The 23,786-nt window shown below is 43.0% G+C and overlaps 1 protein-coding gene across 3 annotated transcripts in view; it reads right to left on the bottom strand.

Moving 5' to 3' along the window:
• Positions 1 to 23,786, bottom strand: part of Fam20b (FAM20B glycosaminoglycan xylosylkinase) — a 38,709-nt gene that overhangs the window by 4,626 nt on the left and 10,297 nt on the right. For all 3 annotated transcript variants that reach the window (XM_038349820.2, XM_038349821.2, XM_038349818.2), the window contains exons 2-7: positions 21,532 to 22,030; positions 14,757 to 14,843; positions 9,701 to 9,810; positions 4,536 to 4,707; positions 2,406 to 2,597; positions 1,021 to 1,080 (exon numbers count right to left, since the gene is read on the bottom strand). In XM_038349820.2, coding sequence (XP_038205748.1) covers positions 1,021 to 1,080; positions 2,406 to 2,597; positions 4,536 to 4,707; positions 9,701 to 9,810; positions 14,757 to 14,843; positions 21,532 to 21,908 — 998 coding nt within the window. In that variant the 5' untranslated portion in view covers positions 21,909 to 22,030. The remainder of the gene's footprint in view (positions 1 to 1,020; positions 1,081 to 2,405; positions 2,598 to 4,535; positions 4,708 to 9,700; positions 9,811 to 14,756; positions 14,844 to 21,531; positions 22,031 to 23,786) is intronic.

Genomic DNA, 23,786 nt, shown 5'->3' with positions numbered 1-23,786 from the left:
AACTCCACCATCACTACCACTGGGGGTGGGGGGATCTACTTTCTTGGGAATGGAGATGGCTCAGCACTTAAGAACATTTATTGCTCTTGGAGAGGACCTGCGTTCAGTTTCCAAAACCCACTCTGAGCTGTTCACAGTTGCCTGTAACTCCAGCTCCAGGGGACCCAATGCCGCCTTCTGGCTTCTGCGGGCACTGCATTCAAGAACACAGAGTCCCACAGGCAGAGACACAGACACACAGACACAATTTGAAACCAGACAGACAGACAAGGGAAAAAGAGAATGAAGGCAAAGCTTCAGGGGCTGTTTCCGGGCTGACTAGTACTAGGGTTTTCCCAGACCTGCTTTCCCAGACAAATGAGGCAAATACCTGCTGTGCAACTTCAAATCAGTCCAGGAGCAGGGACCGGAAGCATGAGCTCCTAGGGCAGACTTTACTTCATTTTCTTGATCTACTTCTCAATTTCTTTATTCTCTAATATATTTAAATCACATATTAAATACATAGAGGAAGTTATTTTTGGATTAGATAATTTCAAACTAAGATATACAAACTCCAGGTGGGAGGACTTGAAACCAAATGGTAAACCAGATGTAGCAACTGAGAATACAGATTCTAACAGATTTTTAAAAAACTATTAAAAATTTTTTTTGAGATTGCCTGTCTGTAGCCTGGCTGGCCTGGAACTCACTATGTAGACCAGGTAGCCTCAAATTCACAGATATCCACCCATTTCTGCGTTCTAGGTGCTGGGGTTAAAGCCAAACTAGATTATTTTTAGTAGGTGGTAGGGATAATAAGCCAAACACACACATGACTTAGATACTACAAACTCAAAACGAATTCTGAACTTTGGGTGAGCCGCCTCTGCGCTTCCCTCAGCTCTGTCGGGATGACAGGTCTGGGCTGTAGATGTAGAAAAAGCAACCAGGATGTTTTAAGGTCAAGGAAACTGATGTACTGGTACCTGAACCCGAAGGAAGCAATGCAGGCAAATATACCTGCTGTGCATAACTTACATGCAACACTGATAGAGAGGGGCAAGAATGCTTCTCTCATCCAGCGAGGGGTTTCCAAAGCTGAAAATTAAATTAAGACAGTGAATTAGGTGCAAGTGTTTGTTCCCTTCAGCATCAAAGTAAGAACATATTCTGTAAAAACCCAACTGTGATCCTAGATAATTTCATGCTCCAACAGCTCAAATAATTTAAATTAAAAATAAACCAGGCATCACTAATTAGACACAGGATTGTTAATAGCCTGAACTAAAGTATCAAACAGCAAACAAACTCATGTACAAGGACCAAGATGCTACAAGATGCTGGACCACAGCTGTGGTGCCACACTGTGAATTCCCAGTACAGAGGGAGAAGGCAGAAATCCTAAGTCCATACATCTGTAAGAGATGCGGAGAGAACTCCAGGCTTGGGATCCCTGCCAGAGTCCCCCAAAAGGCAGGGGAACATTTACTTCCAGAATCACTAAAACCGTATTCCTGTAAGCAAAGCTGCTGGCAGCTTCAAACCAGAAAAACTGCCCAGGGGCTTTCAGAGGTTGAGACAGAACTCACTCAAAGCAGATACAAAAATGGTATTTCATTAGGAATGAAAAGGTGATTCTGGGAAAATGGTCACCCTCTCACTTTTTTTTTTTTTTTTTTTTTTTTTTTTTTTGGTTTTTCAAGACAGTATTTCTTTGTGTAGCCTTGGCTGTTCTGGAACTTGCTCTGTAGATCAGGCTGGTCTCAAATTCACAGAGATTTTCCTGTCCCTGCCTCCCAAGTACTGGTATTAAAGGTGTGTACCACCACTGCCTAGTCCCTTTCATTCTTTTCCTGGAAGCTTTCCTTAATGATTAGAGAAGCCTCTAGCCCTAACAATAGTGCAAGCAAAGCAGCTGCTATCCTTTGAATATTTTTTGCGGCTCACAAACTCTTGTTGCAACTTAATCCCCAATGCAAGGCTATAAAAAGGCTAAGTCCAGGATAGTTTTGATCCCAAGTCCTCCCACCCCAGTCCTCAGGCTCATCTAAGGCACTAGTTGCCAGCTGTAGCACTGTTGAGAGGTAAAGAAGTCTTCAGTAGGTGGGGTTCAGCAGAAGGAAATCAGGCCACTGGCGTGCATTCTTGATGGGGATTTTGGGACCCTGGGCTTTTTCTTGTTCTCTTTCCCAAATGCCACAAGGCCAGCAGCTTTGCTCTAAATGTGCTCCCAGACGTGATGATTCTGCCTCATCATAGGCCCAAAAGCAATGAAGCCAACAAACCTCTGAAACCATGAACTGAAATATGCATTTCATTCCTACAAGTTGATTTATGAGTATGTGTATTTGAAAGGTGACCAGCACAGTACCCTAGAGAATGTACTCTTTCACACAGACACCAACAACACAGTCCTGCTATACCTTTTGGCATTATCAAGAAGAATAAGCATGCTAGCGCCTTCATCATCTTGAAAGCTTTCATAGTGATGGCGGTCGGCATTGCCAATCAAGTAATCAAAGACAGCGGTGTCAATGATGTCCAAGAGGCGTGGGCCTGAGTCATAGGGGGACGTTTTCTTCACAGCATCGCAGTAGCTTTCATCGTATTCCCACCTGGAGGCAAGCGGCATCACAAGGGTTACTGAGTGCAGCTACACCTAACTATAGAGTTTAGCTCCTAAGAATCCTACAAAAGCACGTGCTAACAGTTTGGTTGCCAGCTGTGATGTTATTAGGAGGTGGGGCCTTGTGGTAGGAAGCTGAGCAGTTGAGAGCAAGCCTAGAAGGAGGATCTGGCTACCCTGGCCTTCCTTCTCATTGTCTGCTTCCTAGCCACCATGAGGAGAACAGCTTTTCTCCATAGCGTATGTGCTGCCTTGATACTGTATGACCATAAGTCTCAACACAAGAGAGCAAACCAAGCTGGGCTAAAACTTTAGAAACTATGAGCCAAAAGAACCTTTCTTCTTTTAAAACATAAGGCATTTTGCTAGTGATGGAAAGTTAATGAAGAAAATTGGCACCAAGATAGGGTCATTGTTGTGACTATCTCTGACAGCGAGATTCAAAAGTCTTTGGAATTGGTTTGCAAAATTAGAAAAGTTTAGAGAAGCAAGCTAAGGAAAGCAGAGAATGCTGGAAACACAAATTTCTGGGAGGTTCTGGTAGGAATACAGTTAGTCAAAGCTGTACTGACAGGTTTGAGATGGAACAGGGACTTCACTGGCAAGTAGACTAGAAGCTTATGTTACATTCTGAAGAAAATCTGTCTGTTTTGTACTTACCCTGAAACTCTGTACAAAGGCTTATATGGTAGAAGCAATTTCAAGGCAGCAGAATGAGAATTACTGGCTGCTTTAGACCTATTTACTGTGAGAAGTGGAATCAAAATGCAGGGCAAGAAAGATTAAAAGCTTGTAGTTGAACCAGGAAAGAAGTACATATAAAGTGCAAGGCAAGAAGGGTACACTTGTTGAAAAAACTAGCACCATTAAAAAAAAGGAAGAAAGAAAGAAAGTAGCTGGAGGCATCTCAAGAACCTGCAAGACTATGTCTATCCCAGGCTAAACCTGTGTTCAACCATCAAGATACCGAAGAGGCCACTGTGATGCACTTATCCACTGGATAAGCTCAAAAAAATGCCAGACCTTGTCATCATCCAAGTGACGCTAGTGTTGCAGGCATACAGAATTTAAGACTTATGGAGCCATGTCCAATGAGATTCTCAAGGGGTTCTGAGAGGATGTACAGACAGGATTGGCGTTCTGTACAGTCCAAGAGCATGATGTATGAAGTGCTGAGAGTAGAGCCAATGTATGGCTTATATTTAAAAACAAAACCAAAATATTTATTTTATTTGTGTGTGTGTGTTTAAGTATACTACTTGCATACAGTTGCTGGTAGAGGCCAGAAAAGGCCCTTTGATCCCTGAAGCTGAAGTTACAGGTATTCATGAGCCCGAAATGTGAGAGCTGGAAATCAAATTCAGCTCCTCTGCAAGATCGGCAAGTGCTCTTGTCTCTTGAGCTACCTCTCCAGGGCCCCATGGTTTATATTTTAAATGTCCCCTAAAGATCATGCACTACAAGCCCTGGTTCAGCTCGTGGAACCTTCAGGAGCTTTAGGTGTGATGGAAGCTAAGTCACTGGGAAATAAATAATGGGGATATTCCAGGGAGTCCCGGCCCAGAGGGATTGCTCCTGGCCTTTTCTCTTGTCTTTGCTTTCTGGAAGCAATGAGATAAGCAGCCTCTGCCACCACATGCTTCTGCCAATGAGATACTATACCACCAGACGCCCAAAGGACTGTGGCCAAGTGATTATGGACTGAACTTCTCGAAATATGAGCCAAAATTTATCTTTCCTCTTTTTAGTGATAGAAAGATGGCAGACACATTGGCCCTGCTGAAAACAGAGATGGGACCAACCTAGCAGGTCTGCCTCACAATCCACAGTTTCTTTTTACTCCTGGACAGATGGCTGGCTCCTATTCAGGAAGGGCAACTGGAGTGGTACAGCAAAGAATTAAGTCAAGGCACACAGGAGCATTTACCTGGCCAATTTGCCTTCTCGGTAAGTCCTGCCCCACGGGTGTCGATGTTTCTGTAGAGGCCATACATCTGGAAGCCAAAGTGTGATGGATCCCTCCATCATGTCTCCATCAGCACACGCTGGCTCTGTCTCCCGACAGTAATAGCACTTCCCATAGAAACATGTATTGTTCCCTGCAGGGCAGAATGAGTCAGATATACTTAAGGAAGAACTTAAGAACCCAAATTCTCCCCCAAACAAGATCAAACATCTAAGTAAACAGGCAACATGAAAATTAAAATCCTGATGTTAGTCCATTTCATGCATGTTTTCCTATATAGGTAAAAAGAGCAGACAGTATAAAACAATCTCCCAATAAACGAAACGCTATAATACTAGAAAGCAATCTTCCTGTGTCTCTTTCTACCCAGCCTCTCTCCCAGAAGTGAGCCTCCATCACAGATTTGCTCTCAACTCAAAAGAATTAATGCAAACAATGTCTTCTTGTTCTTTATCAAAGCTGAGGTTTTGGCCAGAGTACCCAGAGGAGAGAGTCTGGTCACATACAGGGGAGCAGGAGCAGGTAGGCAAATACACTGAGGATATGGGAACTAGGTGCCTCACAGATGGAGAAGGAAGGAAAGTACGATGGTCAGAGTAAACCCTGCCATGAATTAGAATCAGATACTAGTTTTAATATACACCCAGAGATAACGGCACAGATGTGTGGATGTGCATTTGTGCCTGTGTATATAAACCTGTATTTCCTACTATGCCCTTCAACAGAACCTAGAAACAATGAGATCCAGGACTTATTTAAACATTGGTTCCCTGTTCTCCCTTTCTTCTTGTGGCGATAGAGCCTCATATATACCAGGCAAGTACTCTAGCACTGATGTATTTACCAGCCCTCGTTTTGAGGCAGGCCTTGAACTTACAAGGCTTCCTGCCTCAACCTCACAAACACCTGGAATTAAAGCTTATACTACAAGACCCAGCTTCACCTATCACTTTCTAAAGACCATTTTGATACTATAGTAAAGGAGGGGGGCACTCACTAAACAAGTAGCTGCCTCCAGGGCTGAGTCAGGGAAGATACTGATGTGTCTGGACTATACTGACATCACCAGCTGTAAGGGCTCAAAGAATGACACCATTCCAAGGACATGAGGATCTTTCTCTTTGCTCTTATTTTAGGATCATTTTCACAGTTCTTTACTCCTTATGACATTTAAAATAGTCTTGTCTATTTCTACTCTAAAATGTTAATATTTTCAATGTAATCAAGTTAAATTTATAATCTTAAAGTTGTTGGGTAGTGGTAGTGCATGCCTTTAGTCCCAGCACAAGAGCCAGAGGCAGGTGTTTCTCTGAGTTCCAGGCCAGCCTGGTCCTACAGAGTGAGTTTCAGGACAGTCAAGGATACGAAGAGAAACTCAGTCTCAAGAAGAGACAGAGACAGAGACAGAGACAGAGAGAGAGAGAGAGAGAGAGAGAGAGAGAGAGAGAGAGAGAGAGAGATTAAGGTAGGGTGACATAACAGCTTTGGGGGTGTGCTATAGTTGATTAGGTTCTATGTAGGACATACTGTGCTGGACCTGGGAAATAAAAGCAAGTAGAGACAAGTAGATCTCTAGGCTTTGCTAGGAAGCCAGCCCAGTTGGGGAGCTCCGTGTCAGGGAAAGACTGTAGCTGTGGGATAATGCTTTTATACACTATAAAGATATACTTGTACTGATTTAATAAAACACTGTCTGGCCAGCAGACAGGCAGAAAGTATAGGCAGGTGACCAGACTAGAGGAAAGGCAGAGATGCAGTTGCAAGCCAGACACAGAGGAAGTAAGATGAGAATGCCTTACGGAGCAAAGGTCCCAAGCTCCATGGCTAAACATAGATAAGAATTATGGGTTAATTTAGTTGTAGAGCTAGTTAGTAATAAGCCTGAGCAATAGGTCAAACAGTTTATAATTAATATAAGCTTCTGTGTGCTAATTGGGACTGAATGGCTGTTGGAACCAGGTGGGACAGAAATTTCCATCTACACCCTGTCTCAGAAACAACACAAGGAAGATATGCCTGTCTGCCCTCTAAGCCTCCACAAACACATGTGTGTACAAAAGACAGTTGACAGAAAATACAAATGGCTCTTAAACAAATGAACAGATGCCTATATACGAAACAAACAAAAGCCAAAAAGTTTCAGGATGCAATTATTATTGTTGCTATTGTTTTTGTTTGTGACAGGGTTTCTCTGTGTAGTCCTGGTTGTCCTGGAGCTTACTCTGTAGACCAGGCTGACCTCAAAAACTCAATAGAACCACCTGCCTCTGCCTCCTTAGTGCTGGATTAAAGTGTACACCACCATTGCCTGGCTCAGGCTGCATTATTAATGATAGTGCAAGGGGTGGGGCACAACTCTCATATATTGCCACATGTAAGGTAAATTAATTGTCTATGAGAGTAATGTGACTATAATCACTAAAATTCAAGCTGCACATACGGCCTAGTCAGTGTTCTCATGAGCTACAGTCCCAGCCCCTGAAATAGAAAGCTATTTCATTAGGGCTGCACGATGCTGAGCATGTGATTACAGTCTCCAAGCATGCTCATTCCTCCACTGTCAGATGGTGAAAAGGAAAACATGCCTATGTTAATGCTTAGACAACCAAAACAGCATCTATTACTATGAATAATAATGACTAACTGCCTTCCTGACTTCCGTGTCCTCACCACCCTCAGTGAGCCCAGCCTCTGGCCTCTGACCACTTCCTGGACATGCTCGACTCTGAAAACTGCTTTTCTGACCACTGAAGTTCTCCTCACTCTGCTCGGGTGAACTATCAGATCTAGGTTTCCATCTCAACCTTTTATCTATTAGCATTACTTCTTTCTGCACAGTAGTCTCTACCCACACACCCTGAGTTAACTGCTTCTGTATTCACTCGATTATCCAATCCTAGAAATGTGGAGTCATTCCTAAGTTTTCCTCCCTGCTTATTGCTCCTCTGACTGAGACGTTCATCTCGCTGTTCACATTCCAGTTCACCACTCCTACCCCAATCCTTATCCTAGTTCTGTCTCTTGAACGACTTCCTTATAGTCCGCCAGGGCTCTCGGTCTTCTCCTTCTCCCCCATCACTATTCACCTCTATAATCTACTGCCGAAATTAGCTTTCTAAATTCAAATATGATTACTTCACTGTTATGAATCTCTAAACAGCTTCCCAATGCCCAAGGAAGTCTCGACCTGAGCATGATGCCCTAGGCCTTCAGTGGACCCTGTTCTGACTACTTTCTCTCCTCAGTGCTGACCCCATACACACCTTCCACCTGAGTTCACACTCCTCCTGTACTCCTAATCCCCTTCTCCATCTTCTGTCCTAGTCTAGATCAATTTATCTCAGGGGCTAATGGAGCAAACTGGATAGAAATGAAATTACAACTTTATTTTCACTACCTCGATCTGAAATTTAGATTTCAATGAATTATGACAATAGGAACCATAACATTAGAATTTCCTGCCACCTGTCTAAAGAATCAGTTTTCCATATTGTATTGTATTATAGATTTTTTCTTAGATAGGCATTGCTTCACCTCATTTCAAATATAATCCTATTCATTCTAGGTAAAAAAGCCAGGGGAAGTTCATTTTCATTTTTCAACGTCTGTTTCAATATTTATGCCATGTAGCAGAGCATTGAATCACCAAAAAAGTCACTACTAAGAGGCCAAGACAAGAGAACACAGAACCTCTAAATTCTTCCTGTTTACCATGCTCCCAATGAGAACAAGACTGAGGTAGATCCCCTGTATCACAGTAGGATAATGGGAACCAGGGCCAGGGGAGGTCATACCTAGGTCCGTGATTTTAAACTAATCCTTGGAGGAAGAGCAGTGGCTCAAATGCAATTCTACAGTAGGACTATTTATTTTTTTATTTTATATTATTTATTTATTTATTATTTATTTAATGTGTGACATGTTTATTCAGAGGGGGCACACACATGGAAACAAGAATATCGAAAGCTGTAACATGACGAGTAAAAACCCAGAGACAGATATTGCGGTTCAACCTGAAGATAAGAAAAGCAAAAACGGCCAGCCACTGGCTCTTACCTCTACCTCAGACCAAAATGGTGATCCTGCTTCCAGGAATCTCAGAATGAGACTATGTGCTGAGAGCTTTCTCCTCCCGTTTTATAGTCCTCATCTAGGGCTGTATTAAAGGCGTGAATCACTGCTGCCCAGTTTCTATGGCAAACAGTGTGGCTACTGGATTAAAGGTGGTGTCACCACTGCCTGGTATGTAAAAGACTGACCAGCAGGGCTGTTTTACTCTCTAATCTTCAGGCAAGCTTTATTTATTAACATACAAATGAATATCACTACAGAATGCCTTCCCCAATTGCTCTCCACCTTACTTTTTAAGACTGGGTCTCTTAAAAAGACTGCACTTGAAGCATAATACCAATTTGATTACAATGGGTGAATAATTAGCTCCAAGGATCTGCCTGTCTCCATTTTCACAGCACTGGAATTACAGGTGCCCCTTCCATATCTGGATTTTTACATGGGTATGGGGATCCAAACTCAGGTCCTCAAGTTTGCATAGCAAGCACTTTACTAGGTGAGCCACTCCCTAGCCTCTGGCTTCCCCACTTCTCAGGAGAACACATGTACAAAAATTAACCACTGGGCAGTGGCAGCATAAGCCTTTAATCTCAGTACTTGGGAGGCAGAGGCAGGTGGATCTCCGTGAGTTCAAGGCCAGCCTGGTCTACAAAGTGAGTTCTAGGACAGCCAGGACTATTATACAGAGAAACCCTGTCTCAGAAAAAAACAAACCAAATCAACCAAACCAAACCAAACCCAGGACAATGATATGCAGACAGTATCAATTTAGGACAAATCTTGCATTTGAGACTTAGCTAGAAGATCAAGCTAAATAGTTACCACTTTCACTATTGGTAAACGACTCACTTCTTTCTTTAAGAAGTATATATTAGGGAAAAATTCTCATTTCCCATTCTCACCATTAGACCTAATTCCCACACTAACAAGAAAGCAGGCTTCCACACTCTGTGAGTTCTTCAGGTATGAAAGAGATGCACCTAGGTTGTTCAGTGGTGCCCATTGTCTAACTTGCTGGCCATGCCCCTATCTAAACATCCTCCATCGTCTCTTACCTACAGTTAGGAAGGTGCTCAGCAGCTGCTCCGTGGCCACAGGCTTGATCTCCGTCCTCAGATTAACATATCTGCCAACCACCAAGGGAGCTCGGCGGAAACCCAGAATCCTAGTTTTGAAGGTTTAAGAGAGAAGAGAGAAATCTTTGGGGAGGTATTTTAAGTTAAATCTCAAAAAACATGGTCAATCCCATTAACGATATAAAGTTTTGGAGGTGGTAGGTAGGTGAGGCAATCTCGGTTTTTAGAGGAACATATGTTCATTAGTTTGTCAAGATGTACATTATTCAACAGTTCAGCAAAAGAAAGTAGTGGGTGAATCAGGCAAAATGCCAAACTGTTAGACCTGGGGACGGGAAACGGGCTTATCACAGCACCCTGTTCCTGCCAGAAACGTTTCACAATCAGAACTAGAAATACATGCTAACAACGCATTAGAAAATACCATGCTTAAACTCAGATGAGTTCAAAGCTTGATAAAACTTTGACAAACTGAAAAGTGACCAAAACAACACACCTAAAGGACATATTTGGAGGTCTCTTTCTAACACTAGAAAATACTTACTTTGTTTTTATTTTGTTGTTTTTTGTTTTGTTTAGTTTTTTCTACTTTTATTCTTTTTGGATTCCACATCATGCATCCTGATCCCACTCAACTCCCTGTCCCCCTCATCTACCTTCTGCCCCTGCAACTTTCCCTCAAAATTTAAAAGGAAAAACCAAACACCAAGCAAACCAAACAAAGAAAGGAGAAAGATCTCACTGTGAAAGCTGTAGTGTGGCCTGTTGGTTAACACCATTAACCCTTTAGTCCTTTCCTCTTTACTTGCAAGTGTTCACTGCAATGAGTTGCTCTGGTTCCAGGCCTCGGGGGTCTGCTACACTATCAGTAATGGGCCCTCACTAGGGTTCCTCTTGGATATCCTGTTATCCTGTGTCTTGGGGATCCTGTAGTTTTGGAACTGTAGGTTCATCCCCTTCTCATACTCCAATAGATCATAGATGAGGTGGATGTTGGAGTGGGCCCTCAGGGCTGGCTCACCAGTATCTTTAAGTCCTAACAACAGGGTTAGCTGTACTGTGCTGCAGTAAGGGACAAGGATAGTTTTCCACCTCTCATGATCCCAGGGCTAGCCCTCTCACCCACCATGGGTAGCAAGGGGTCAGAAGGGGAGGCCATCTTTCTCTCATCTATGCCACCACATGGTAGACAAACAGGGATGGGGTCAACTCTGCTATTCTCATGCACCCAGGGCCAGCTCACCGTGTCCCTGACAACTGGATTAGCTCTAGTGCGCTGCCCAGGTGAAGTGCATGCCCAAGGGTTGTGGCCTTTGGTGGCAACAAGAGCCTTGCTGTGGTAGGACCACAGACCCAGACATGGTCCTAGGCCACAGCCTAGGCTCAGAAGTCACTATGGGCCTAGGTGACAGCCCAGACCGCTGGCACTGACATGGCCTTCAATGGTCTCAGGAGCTATGGGACATCAGCTCAGACTCTGGCTACTGTAGGGCCACAGACCCCAGACATGGTCCTCAGTAGTAGCCCTGGCCTCGATGATACCCTGGCCCCAGTCAACCAGTACTGGCCACTCAACTCGGCATGACCTGATGGCGGCACAGCCCTTGGACACCAACATAACTACAGGTTGTGACCTAGACTCTGGAAATCTATGTGGCCTTTGGTGGTACCATGGGCCATCAACAGAGCCTGACTGTGGTAGGACCACAGACCCAGGCATGACCCTCAGCAGCAGCCTGGGTCCGAATGTCACCATGGGCCCAGTTGCAGAGCAGGCTACTCAGATCGGCATGGCCTTTGGACACCTACCTGGCCCCCAGACCATAGGCCTCTGCACGGCCTTCAGTGATGACAGGAGCCACAGACGTCAAGTCATGACTCCTTAGCTGCTTCAGGGTCTCAGACCAAGATTGGCCCTTGGCAATAGCCAGGCTGGGAATCACTTTGTACTCAGGGTGGCAAGCAGGTCATTCCCATTAGCCTATTTCTCACCACAAATCCCTTCTTCAGACCTGCCTCTCTCCCAGCCCATGAACCACTCCACCACTCTCTTTTTCCACCTTCCCACCCTGTACTACTTTACCATCACAGTGTCTGACTGCCCTGACCACAGGCTCCGGGCAGCACTTGGTTGAATCGTGTCCCAGCCATATGTATGGCAACAACATGGAGCGATTACTGTATCACGGTCTGATGCTAGAGTCCCCAGGCAGCTCTTGGTTGAGTCCCTCTGCCCTGCCAGTCACATGGCATACCAGGGTGCTCTGTTTGCTGTTTTGAGACAGAGTCTTAACTATGCAACCTTGGCTGACCTAGAACCACTAGGCAGACCACTGTGGCTTCGAACTCAGAGAGCCTTTGACTTCCAAGAGCTGGGACTAAGTTGTATACCACCCACACCTATTACTTACTTTTTTTAAAATGACATTTCCTGGTCAAAAACAAAAACAAAAACAAAAAAGAAACAAAAAAATCCCCTAAAGAAAATTTAGAGGTTCGACTTGAAACTAAGATCATCCCTAATTCTCAAGCCTAGCAACTGACATTTTGCAAGAGTATTTCTTCTCATTAGTTGCATAACATACCGGTATGTATAAATATCACATGTCTTTCTTCTAAACAGGATCTCACTGCAGCCCAGGCTACCTGTGAATTCAAGGCAATTCTCTTGTCTCAGCCTCTCAAGGGCTGGGATTACAGGAATAAGCCATCACACCTGGCTTAATAGTAACCATACCTATATAGAGAATACTTAACTACTTTTATTAACTAATTTTATGAAAGGATGTATTTTGCCAATAATGGGGGGAGGGAGGTAAACAAAATAAAATGATATATTGCTCTACATACATTACACTGATGAAATTTACTATGCTGGGTATAGTGATCCAGAAGTGAGGAAGTAAGGCTCTTTCATAGTATGCTGATGTCAGTAAACAGAACCCAGAGGTTTGGACAGTCTAATTCTAGTCTGCCGTTAAATGAGGAGTTGGACGGATCCAACCCTGCATGTAGTTTCTTTAAAAGACTGCAAACATAAAACAGTATTAAAAACACTCATTTAATTTTTCCCTATCTAGAGTTACTAAGTTCCTATCAAATTTTTTACAAAAAATGCCAGTACAATATATAATCTATATAATTTTTTCCTTTTTTCTTTTCATAGTACTTCCTAGAAATATCTTAGATATATGCACTAAAAGATAGTTATTCATTCAAATGCTATGAACAGTAAGCTTTCTGATACAAAACAACATTAACAATGCTTTTAGCAGTATATGAATTCAATATATTGCTAACAATAAAACATTATCCTTAAAAAAAATCTTTCTCATTTCAGCAGGTGAAAACTGAGCTATGGCTTCAAAGGGATTTTTAAATATGCTAGTGACAAGAAACCTGTCTTATATTTACTAGCACTAGTAACTGCAATTATTTTCTTAACTACTTACAGTATTTATCCATTTTAGTCTTTTTTAAACAGTAGCCTAGGCTATCCTCAAACTCCTGCTTTTCCTCCTGTAGCTGTATAACCTCAGGCGTGCACCACATGTTCAATTCTGCTTGTTCTTTTAAAAATACTTTATTTTACTTTATAGGTATGGATGTTTTACCTGCATGTATGTACACAATTCGCATGCCTGCTGGATTTCCTGAAACTAGGGTTACAGATGGTTGTATGGGAGCTTGGAATCGAACCCAGGTCCTCAGGAGGAGCAACAAATACTCTTAACTACAAAGCTCCAGCCCCAGTCCTCTGTGTTGGTGAGGACCATATTCCACTACAATGTGTATGTGAAAAAATAGGAGAAATTCTTCCTACTCCAGAAAAAGACAAAATTTGCCTTTTCTTTTCTGATTTCCTTGTATGTTTTTAAAATGCTTCTTTTTCTTCTGTTTGTTCAATTCACATGGCTGGGGTTTCCTCTAGGCAAATGCTCTACCTGAGTCACCTCCTGCCCTAGCCCACAATCATGTCTTGTGTTTTCTCACCATGGCAGACTGAAAGAAGAGTACCTGTGAGTAGGAAATGGGATGTCAGAGCGTGGCTAATGGGTGCCTGTAAAAGCAGTATCACTCTTTCTAGAGGGCCCTGTATCCTGTTTTCTGAGACAAGATCTTGCTATGCAGAGGTTGGTTTAATCTCACTATGTACCCAAACTGGGTCTTGAACTCCCCAGTCTTCATGTCTTTGTCTCCTCTGTATAGCGAGTATAGGTGTGTTGTCACAAACTAAGTGCTGGTTATATATGAGAATTCATGGTGGAATTTGTTGTTTCTTTTGAAGGTGTGTATATTTTGTATAAACAAAATAACAAAACACATTCTAAATTTCATGTATGTATTTTCAGGTATGGGGATAAGTCAGTATTCCTTACAACAGAAACAAAACAGCAAGGCTAGGAGGCCCAATTAACGACCAATTCAAAACAGAGATTTGAACTCAAACTTCTGATTTCACCCTGACATATTATTTATTTATTAATATTTTCAACCATGCTAACATAAAGCATGCCAAGAATGAAGTGAAGTAATAGGAAGTAAAAATCTGGGATTAAAAATATTTAACCCTGTTGGCTGGACAGAAGGCTCTAGATCTAGATTTGGTTCCCAGCATCCCCACAGCAGCCCATAACCATCTGTAACTCCAGTTCCTGGGATGTCAATGCCCTCTTCTGGCCTCACTGGGCACTAGATACAGACGTGATGCACAGACATATATGCAAGCAAAACACCCATACACACACACACACACACACACACACACACACACACACACACACACACAGTCTTAAAGATTTACTGCAGTTTTCTGACAGCACCCAAATATTAGGTATTCACAATGGCACTAATTCATAAGTTATAAACAGGGAACACACCCACACTATTGCTACATCAATTTCCATTTTACATACCAACCACAGTTCCCCCACCCTCCCTTTGCCCCGCTCCCCCCATCTCTCACTTCTTGAGGAAGTACACAAGTTCTCTCTGAAAGAGATGATGAAAAGGAAATGTAAGAGATTACACATACCTGTCCAAGTGGAAGGCTGCCACCTCTGCATTGTGTCTGTCATAACCAGCGTAGGGCTCCCCTTCTACCACATAGTCTCTGCTATAGCTGCAAAGGGAATGGGAAGCACAGATATAGATATGAGTTCCATAAGTGCTGGAAGTGACGGCACAAGGTAGAAAACACACTTCAGCAGGCCTGATCTGTTCCACACTCCTCTCTGTCAACCCTGAGGACTAGGTGTTAACACAAGTGGCTGGCAGATGAGGAGTGAGTCGAGAAAACCTAACTGCTACCTCAGCAATCATTCTTTGAATAAAACATGGATGACATTACATTTACTTCTAAAAATGTCTCCTAGTGTAGTGGGTTTTCTGTTTTTGTTTTTTTTGGTTTTTCAAGACTGGGTTTCTGTGTGATTCTTAAGGATGGCCTCGAACTCTGAAATCTGCCTGCCTCTGCCTCCCCAGCACTGGGGTTAAAGGCATGTGCCACCACCTCCCCAGCCAGTGTAGTTTAAGCACAACAACCACGAGGTGAGTTTCTGGAAAGAAAGAATCATCTTTGTGTTTCTATCAGCTTAATAAATGTCTTTTAAAATGCTTACTAATGTAACTGAAAAACCAAAGAATGCCTTTGCTTACCAGAATGCCTACTGTAAGGACTATAGAAGTTTAAAGTTCTTGGGGAAACTCTACCTGACACTTCAGTTTTGTTAAAGAGAAGGCAAAGGTGTGTCTGCAAACAGCAGTCTGAATAACCATCCCTGTTCTCTTTTCAAGTTTATCCAGGCCTGGTAGTGATAGGACAGCCTTGAGCAAAACCTTTCTGTTCTGTGTCCAGAGATCCTTATCTATCTGTAAGACCAGGGACTGCACTGAAGGAAATTCTAAGGTCTCTTTTATCTCAAACAGCATTCTGATGACTTTATGCCACAAGCATTACATTTCTTTTTTGAGGTTTTTCGAGACAGGATTTCTCTGCGTAGCCCTGGCCACCCTGGAACACACAGAGGTCAGCCTGCCTCTGCTTCCCGAATGCTGGGAATAAAGGTGTGTGCTACCACCAATGCCAAGCTCAATGAGTCATTTTTATTTTTTGTTTTTTAAGATTTATTTATTATGTATACAGTATTCTCAGTACTCTGCCTACATATATGCCTGGAGGCCAGAAGAGGGCACCAGATCTCATTACAGATGGTTGTGAGCCACCATGTGGTTGCTGGGAATTGAACTCAGGACCTTTGGAAGAGCAGGCAGTGCTTTTAACCGATGAGCCATCTCTCCAGCCCCAATGAGTCATTTTTTAAAGAAACAATTTAAACTTGTTAACTGGGAAGGAAAAACTATTGAACTCACCTGCACTCCTGAACCAAAGAGGACCTATAGGTCTTTGGAAGGAATCTGTGAAAGCGAAGCTGAAACTCAAGTAAAGAGCAGTCCCACTGAACATAGGATTTCTAATGCTGAAACAGCAATCACTGAGTGGAAAATGGAACTATAAAGGGTAATGACCTTCAGTGATCTTAGAATACAAAGTGAAACACATATTTTCAAGGCAAACTGATGAAGAAGACCTATGAGAAGGCAATCATGCATTTTGGTGGCATCAGTTTCTTCTCAGCCTGATCCACATGCCATGCACTAAAGTTCCAAGTACAAGTCATTACTTGTACAAGTACAAGGCTTCTTAGGTTTATACAGGCTGGCTTTAAATTGTCATTTTAAAAATACCACTGCAGCAGGATCTGACACCTAACAAGCACTTCTCCCTCTACCACCAGAATAGGTGTCATACAGCTGGGGAACAGTCCCTGAATACATTTCAGGACCTCAGCATAGATCCAGTACTCCCTCCTGCTGAAGCATTACCGACCTTTCCAGTATATCCAAAGGCTGCTTAGAGTGAAGTGCATGAACCTAGAGGCATCTAGGAACTCGGAGGATAAACGAGAGCAAAGAGGAAGAAGAGTCAAAGTGAAGGAACCACACTGGAGTCAGGTCAGAATCTGCACTGTTCGTTTGCATGTTTTGTGGATGTACACAAATTTGTATGTTTATGCATATATGTGTACATGCCTGTGGAGGCTAGAGGATGACTGTGATATCAGTTCTTAAGCACAACCTAACTTCTTTTTCTTCTCTTTTTAAGTTTTATTTCTCTATCTATGTATTTTATTTGTGAGTGCTCTATCTGCATGTATGCCTGCAGGCCAGAAGAGGGCATCAGACCCCACAAGGTTGCTGGGAAATGAACTCAGGACCTCTAGAAAGGCAGTCAGTGCTCTTAACTGCTGAGCCATCTCTCCAGTCCCCATCTAACTTTTTTTAAATCATTTTTTTGTTGACATAGAACTTACTGGTTGGTCAGTGGGCCCTAGGGATCCCCCTAACTCTGCTTCTCCAGTACTAAGTTTATACCCCAGTACTAAGATCTCTCTCTCTCTCTCTCTCTCTCTCTCTCACACACACACACACACACACACACACACACACACACACACACACATGCTTGCCTGTATTGAGTGTGTATGGAAGCCAGAGGCTGATGCAGGGATATCTTTCTTCTACTGCGTCCTACCTTATTATTTTTGAGACACAGTCTCTAACTGAACCTGAAACTTACTGCTTTAGCTAGTGTGGCAGTTTGAGTAAGAATGGTCCCCACAGACTCAGGGAGTGGTACTATTTAAAAGGATTATAAGGATTAGGAGGTGTGGCCTTGTTGAAGTCAGTATGGCCTTACTGCAGGAAGTATGCCACTGAGGGTGGGCTTTGACATTTCAAAAGCCCAGGCCAGGACCTGTCTGTTTCTCTGTTTCCCTCTGCTTGTGAATTGGGATGTAACTCTCAGCTACTTCTCCAGCACCATGCCTGCCTGACACCATGCTCTCTGCCAGTCTCTGAGACTGTAAGCAAGCTCCCAAATAAAAGCTTTCTTTTTTAAGAGTTGCTTTGGTCATGGTGTCTCTTCACAGCAGTAGAACACTGACGAAAACAGCTAGTCTGAGCTAGCAAGCCCTGGGAACCACCTGTCCCTACCCCCACAGTACCAGAATCACCACTCTTGGCTTTCCATGCAGATGCTAGGGATCCAGCTCAGGCTCTTAGGCTTACAGAGCAAGCACTTTATGCACTGAGCCACACCCCACCCTATGCCTGGTGTTCTCTATGTGGATTTTGGGAATCAAACTTAACAACTGAGTCATCTTCCAAGCCCCAAGATCCGAATTCTTTGCTCATGTTTTAACTATGTGAAATATGAAAAGTCGGGATTCTGAATCTCATTTTCCTCACCTGTATTCTTCAAAGGCCCTTTTAGTATGTACTAAGATCATTCATTCACGTTTATCTAACCCTAGGTCCCTGCTTTATGTCCTTTTTCCAATATAGCTGCAGCTGTTGCCTGTAAAAATCAATCTCTTCTAGAATGGATACACTAAATTGGGGGAGGAGGATGACTTTTATAATGCAGTAAAAACATAAACCATGGTATTACACTGTAACCTTACATATGTCACCTACCTGAACATAACTCCCAACCCTGAAAGGAGGGCATGAACCCGCCTCCAGGAAGCTAAGACCACAGAGGCTAGTAAAGAAAGGTGTATGTCTTGACTAAGATTCTCCTCAAAACAGATGGGAATGATCCATCTTAAGTCACTGGCAGAGCAGCAGAATTCATACAGTAACCGCCAATAAAATCACTCCTATCCCAGTGAAGGACAGCCGAGTCTGCGCACGGACATGAATATGCACTTACAGCAGGGCTATGTGTAGCTTTTGAGAGCCTAGAGATCAGAATAGCACTCTGTTGAGTGTTCAAGGTCTGGAATGAGTTTCTGTGAGTACCTCAACCCACACCAGTGTGTGCAGTGACTGAAGGAGGCAACACTTCCACCTGAGCTGAACAGCGTGCTGGGTACAAGAGACTGCCCTGGGGCTGGGGCAGGGAAGAGTTGGGCTCCACCAAGCCTGACAAATAAAGATTGAAGGGAGAATAAGGCTGAGGGAGCACAGGCAGAAGGCCAGACTTTGGGGTCCTTTGTTATTAGGCTGTAGAGGATGGACTGTCCGAGGCACATAAAACTGCGATGCACAGAGATACATGAGGGAGCCAGGCATAGTGGCACAGGCCTTTAATCCAGGCACCGGGGGCAAAAGCAGGTAAATCTCTGAGTTTAAGGCCACCCTGATCTACATAACAAGTTCTAGACCCTGTCTAAGAAGAGGGGAAGGAGAATGGATGTCATTCAGGATCTGGAAGAGGAGGGTGTAGGGCGGTGGTAGAGAGCAGTAACAGACAAGAGATGAAGCAAGCGAGGACTATGCTCTGGACACCTCTCCTCCTCATCAGTCTGACTGTTCTGCCCGCCGTCACACCTTCCTTCAACACCTCAGGCATCTCTGTAAAGCTATGGTCCACAACTGTCAGGAATATATCTATCTCTCAACATACTTAATCCCATATCACCCTGTATTCTTTAGTGTGCAAATAGTGGAAGTGGATTAGTTAAACATGCATAGTCATGTTTAATTAATTTCTTTCCATATAATTTTTTATCCCCTAATACTCTCCCTATGTTATTAGTCCTTTAAGCTACAAACCACGAGATCAAGAACTACACTTCAAAACTGAATTAGTGAACTAATGAGATGGCTCAGCAGGTCAGAGCACCTGCCACCAAGCCCGATGACACAAGCTGTTCCTGGGACCCACATGGTGGGAGGAGAAAACTGATTTCTCTGTTGTCCTCTGACTTCCAAACACACCATGGCACACATGTATCCACATGTGTATATACATACACACACCAAAAGAAAAAACCCTAAGTTAATCATTTTTTGTTTTCATGGTAGGTGCTTTACATCACCAAGCAAACAAAGGAACTGTTTGAATACAAACGGCTTGTATTTGGTAGAATACAAGCTGTTAAAAATTCTGATGGTCAAACTCCAGCTCAACTAAATTACTATGAGGCAACTTTATCAAGTCAGTTTCTTATTGTAGAAACAGAGACTGAACTGACCCAGGCATTAAAAGTATTTAGTGTAATGCCTAGCAAATAGTGTGCACTCCAGACATCAGATCTCAAGGCCTACCTCGAAAGTGCTGGGATAACAGGTTTGCAGTCACAACAGCTCGCCTGAATTTCATTTTATTTTTTGAGACAGGGTCTTTCTATACAGTTTGGCTGTCTTGGAAATTACTCTGTAGACAAGGCTGGCCTCAAATTCACAGATTCTCCTGCCTCTGCCTCCTGAGTGTTAGGATTAAAGGCATGTGCCAACAACCTGGATTCTACTGCCATTTTTAACTTGCCAATTTTTATTGACCCCTTTCATTTCTGGAATTCTAAATGGTTCCATACGCCAGCTGTTTTTTTTTTTTTTAATCTGTTGATAAATGTGTAATAAGGGAATTACATTTTATACATCTTCCCCACATATTACTCCCTCTACTCTAGCAAGAAATGTAAAGGTAAGATTCTCTACAAAGTTTCACTGAGAGATGAAAGAAACGTTCAGTGTCAGACTCTGAAACTATGTGCTGCTGACTAACTTCTGGCAAAAGAATGCAAATCATCATGCTCCGTTTCATTCACAGAAAACTGTGAGAACAGCAGGATCCGTGGGTGTCAGGGGTTCAAGGGCAGAGAGGGAAGGGTGGAGCTCAGAGTACTTTTAGGGCTGAGAAGCACAAGATATTACAGTGATGGATATTTGCCTAAATCCACAGAATATACCCCTAAAGAGTGAACCTTAATATAAACTATGGATGTTTTTCTTTTTATATTTTGGTTTCTGTTTTTTTTTTTCAAAACTGGGTTTCACTATGCAGCTCTGGCTGTCGTGGAACTACTATGTATACAGACTGGCTTCGAATTCTGAGCTCTATCTGCCTCCATTCTGTAGTGATGAGGCGAGCAGGCCTGCTTTTCGTCCCACCCAGCTCCCGCATGGCTAGCTTTGCCCCGGAAATAACAACACACAAATTGTATTCATTTAAACAGCGCCTGGCCCATTAGTTTCAGCCTTTTATTGGCTAATTCTCACATCTTGCTTAACCCATTTCTAATAATCTGTATAGCACCACAAAGTGGTGGCTTACCGGGAAAGATTCAGCATGTCTGACCAGGTGGCTGGCTCCATGGCATCTGTCTGAGGCGTCTGCCTGACTCTGCTTCTTTCTCCCAGAATTCTGTTCTGTCTACTCCACCTATTTAAGCTGCTGTCCTATCAAAGGCCAAGGCAGTCTCTTTATTAACCAATGAAAGTAACACATAGACAAATGGCCCCCTCCATCATTAAATGATTAAAGGTGTGTGCTGTTATGCTCAGCCAAACAATGGACTTTAATTAACATACTATTATTGGGTCATCAATTGGATTAATGAGCAAGAGTAATAACAGAAGAAAACTAGAGAATCACTGCTGCTGCTGTGGGATAATGCTCTTATACACAGTAAAGATTTGTCTGCTGCGGGATAATGCTCTTGTACACTGTAAAGATTTGTCACTTGTATTAGTTTGACTGGCCAGTAGTTAGGCAGGAAGTATAGGCGGGGCGACCAGCCTAAGAGAATTCTGGGAAGAAGAAAGGCAGAGAGACATAGCCACAAGCCAGATGCAGAGGAAACAAGATGAAAACGCCTTACTGAGAAAAGGACCAGGCAGGACAGAAACTTCTATGTACAAGCTGTCATTTTACTGAAGAGTATCAAGGAGAAAACTCGTATATAGACCCAAGGTGAACGAATCAACAGCCACCCCATACTCCTAGGATGAAGACTCACCGCTTAGGCTTAAAGACAACTTTCTGTCCTCCTTCAAGAATCAGCAAAGCTTTTAGCTGTGTCCCTTTATAGCCTACGTCAGCTTTAATGATCTTCTTAGTGGCCATGGCATGCATGATTGCTCCCAGCTCTGGTGTCTCTTCGGGGTACACTTCCCGGGGCACCACCCATTGGGCTGCAATCTCCCAAGGAGACTGCAGGGTGTGATCCAATTTAGGCACCAGTTCCACCCGCAAGCCATTCATCATTCGGTGAAAAGCCCTCTGGTCCTCTCTATTGGCTGCTGATGTATCTAAGTTGTCTATCAGGAAAACTTTGGTGAAGATAAAGATGACTAGGAGTATTGCTAACAGCACAACTCGCTGCTTTAGCTTCATGTTGGCCTCTTTTCCTTCTCCTCAACCCACTTTTTCACTGGCTTATCAAGGAGAACAGGTGGAGGCAGTTAGCAAGGCGATTCCATGACTGCATATTTCTTCACCGCAGTGCCTCCCAATTCCTGCAGGCCAAAGTACAAAACACAATATGATCAGAAATTCTGTCCTTCTACCTCCACATTTTGCAAGCCTAATATGTTACTTACCCTTTTAGTGATAGATGGCTAAAACTCAGCTTGAGAAGGCCCATTAACTAAAAATAGTGTGGGAAAGTCCTAAGAAAGATATTGCCTGGGTACATGGAAAATTCTAAAACACACATTCCCATTTTAATTAGGAAGTGGGATCATCTAGGAGCCATTTGGCTATTATATATATATTTCCAAAAATTATCAAAATGAAAACAAAACGCTGTCCTGCGCATAGTTCTTAACTCCAAGTTTTACTGTTCAAAATCTGTAAGTGAATCCTTGTCATGTCTGATAATTTTCCCATCTCCCATCCACATGATACCTTGAACGGCGGGTACTCCTGAGAATACCAACAAGAGTCCAGGAAAGAGGTGTAACTCCTTTTTAAATACAAATACCCAGCAATCAGATAAGCCATAGCTGTTATTCCTGTGACTAAGCACAACACTCAGACATGTACTCTCCTTAATCAGACCTCCACTAATTATTTTTCCTGGTAAAATGTGGATAATCAGATCTGGATGGATTAAGTAAAGAAAAACATTCCCCCATACCATCTGGCTGTTTAAGAATATGATCAGACCGCTCGTGAACCAGAGCAATACCACTATGTCTTCAATGGTGAGGCACACAGCAAGGATACTAATGCCATGGACCTAAATGAGCGCTGCTTCAAGGGAGGGCTTGCCACACTCTGGGCAATTCTCAAGACAGAGGGTGTCAAAACATAAAATTCAGTTTATTTGTATGCTGAGAGGTTGCTTTCCACTCCACTGGGCTTTGCTTCTTTGTTTGCTTTTTGAGACCAGATCTCATGTAGCTCAAGGCTGAACTCATGGTTTTCCTGCTAACAGCTCCCAAGTGCTGTGGTTACAGACATGGGCTGCAGTACCCAGCTCCACAAGGCCATTTCAAAGTGTGCACAAGCTTCCTCTGCTGTTTGCCTACAGCCTGTACTGTACAGCACTGGGACAAAATAAGTGACAAGATAATAGGGTGTTGCTCCATTCTGCAACTCATTCAACAACTCAAACCATTAATCTAAAAAATAAGACCAATACAAAAAACAGAGCAAACAACTGGGCTGAGACACTCCCATCTAAATTTAAGGCTGCTTCTTTAACAACTGGAAACAACCCAAGAGCAAAATTCTGAGCGATGCCTTTCTTGAGCCAGCTGATGTGACGTTCATTTTCAACCATTCCTTCCTGTTCTTTTCATGAAGGAAGCAGAAAGTGAAAGTTAAATTCAAATACGAATTATCCCCAGCCACCTGTTCTGTTTCATCACCATTTCTCATAACACTGTTAAACTGGAACAAAAGCTGTGTGAGTACAACTAAAAATGTAATTGTTTTTATTTAGTTGTTTCTTAAGTTAGCACACAAAGTAATAGGTTTCATTATGCTGCAATGTAATTGTGATGGTATCAGACTTGGCATGGAACTCAGCAAAAGCAGTTCCTGGTAATTATGCACAACAGCAGTATTAGGAGAGTGGATTACAGTATTAGCTCTAATGATACTGTTGTTTCATTCGTTAGTTCAACAATACACTGCAGGGTGCAGTGATAAAGGAAACAGGAAAACAGCATCTTCAGCACCTCCACCCCCCAACTAGTCACAGAGGAATAGTGGACAGTTCTGGCTAAAGGGGACAGTTTTAAACAGGCTTTGCCTTTCTATAAA

This window comes from Arvicola amphibius, chromosome 12 (genome assembly GCF_903992535.2).
Source record: "Arvicola amphibius chromosome 12, mArvAmp1.2, whole genome shotgun sequence".
Taxonomy (NCBI): domain Eukaryota; kingdom Metazoa; phylum Chordata; class Mammalia; order Rodentia; family Cricetidae; genus Arvicola; species Arvicola amphibius.
This window is presented reverse-complemented; position numbering and strand designations above follow the sequence as displayed.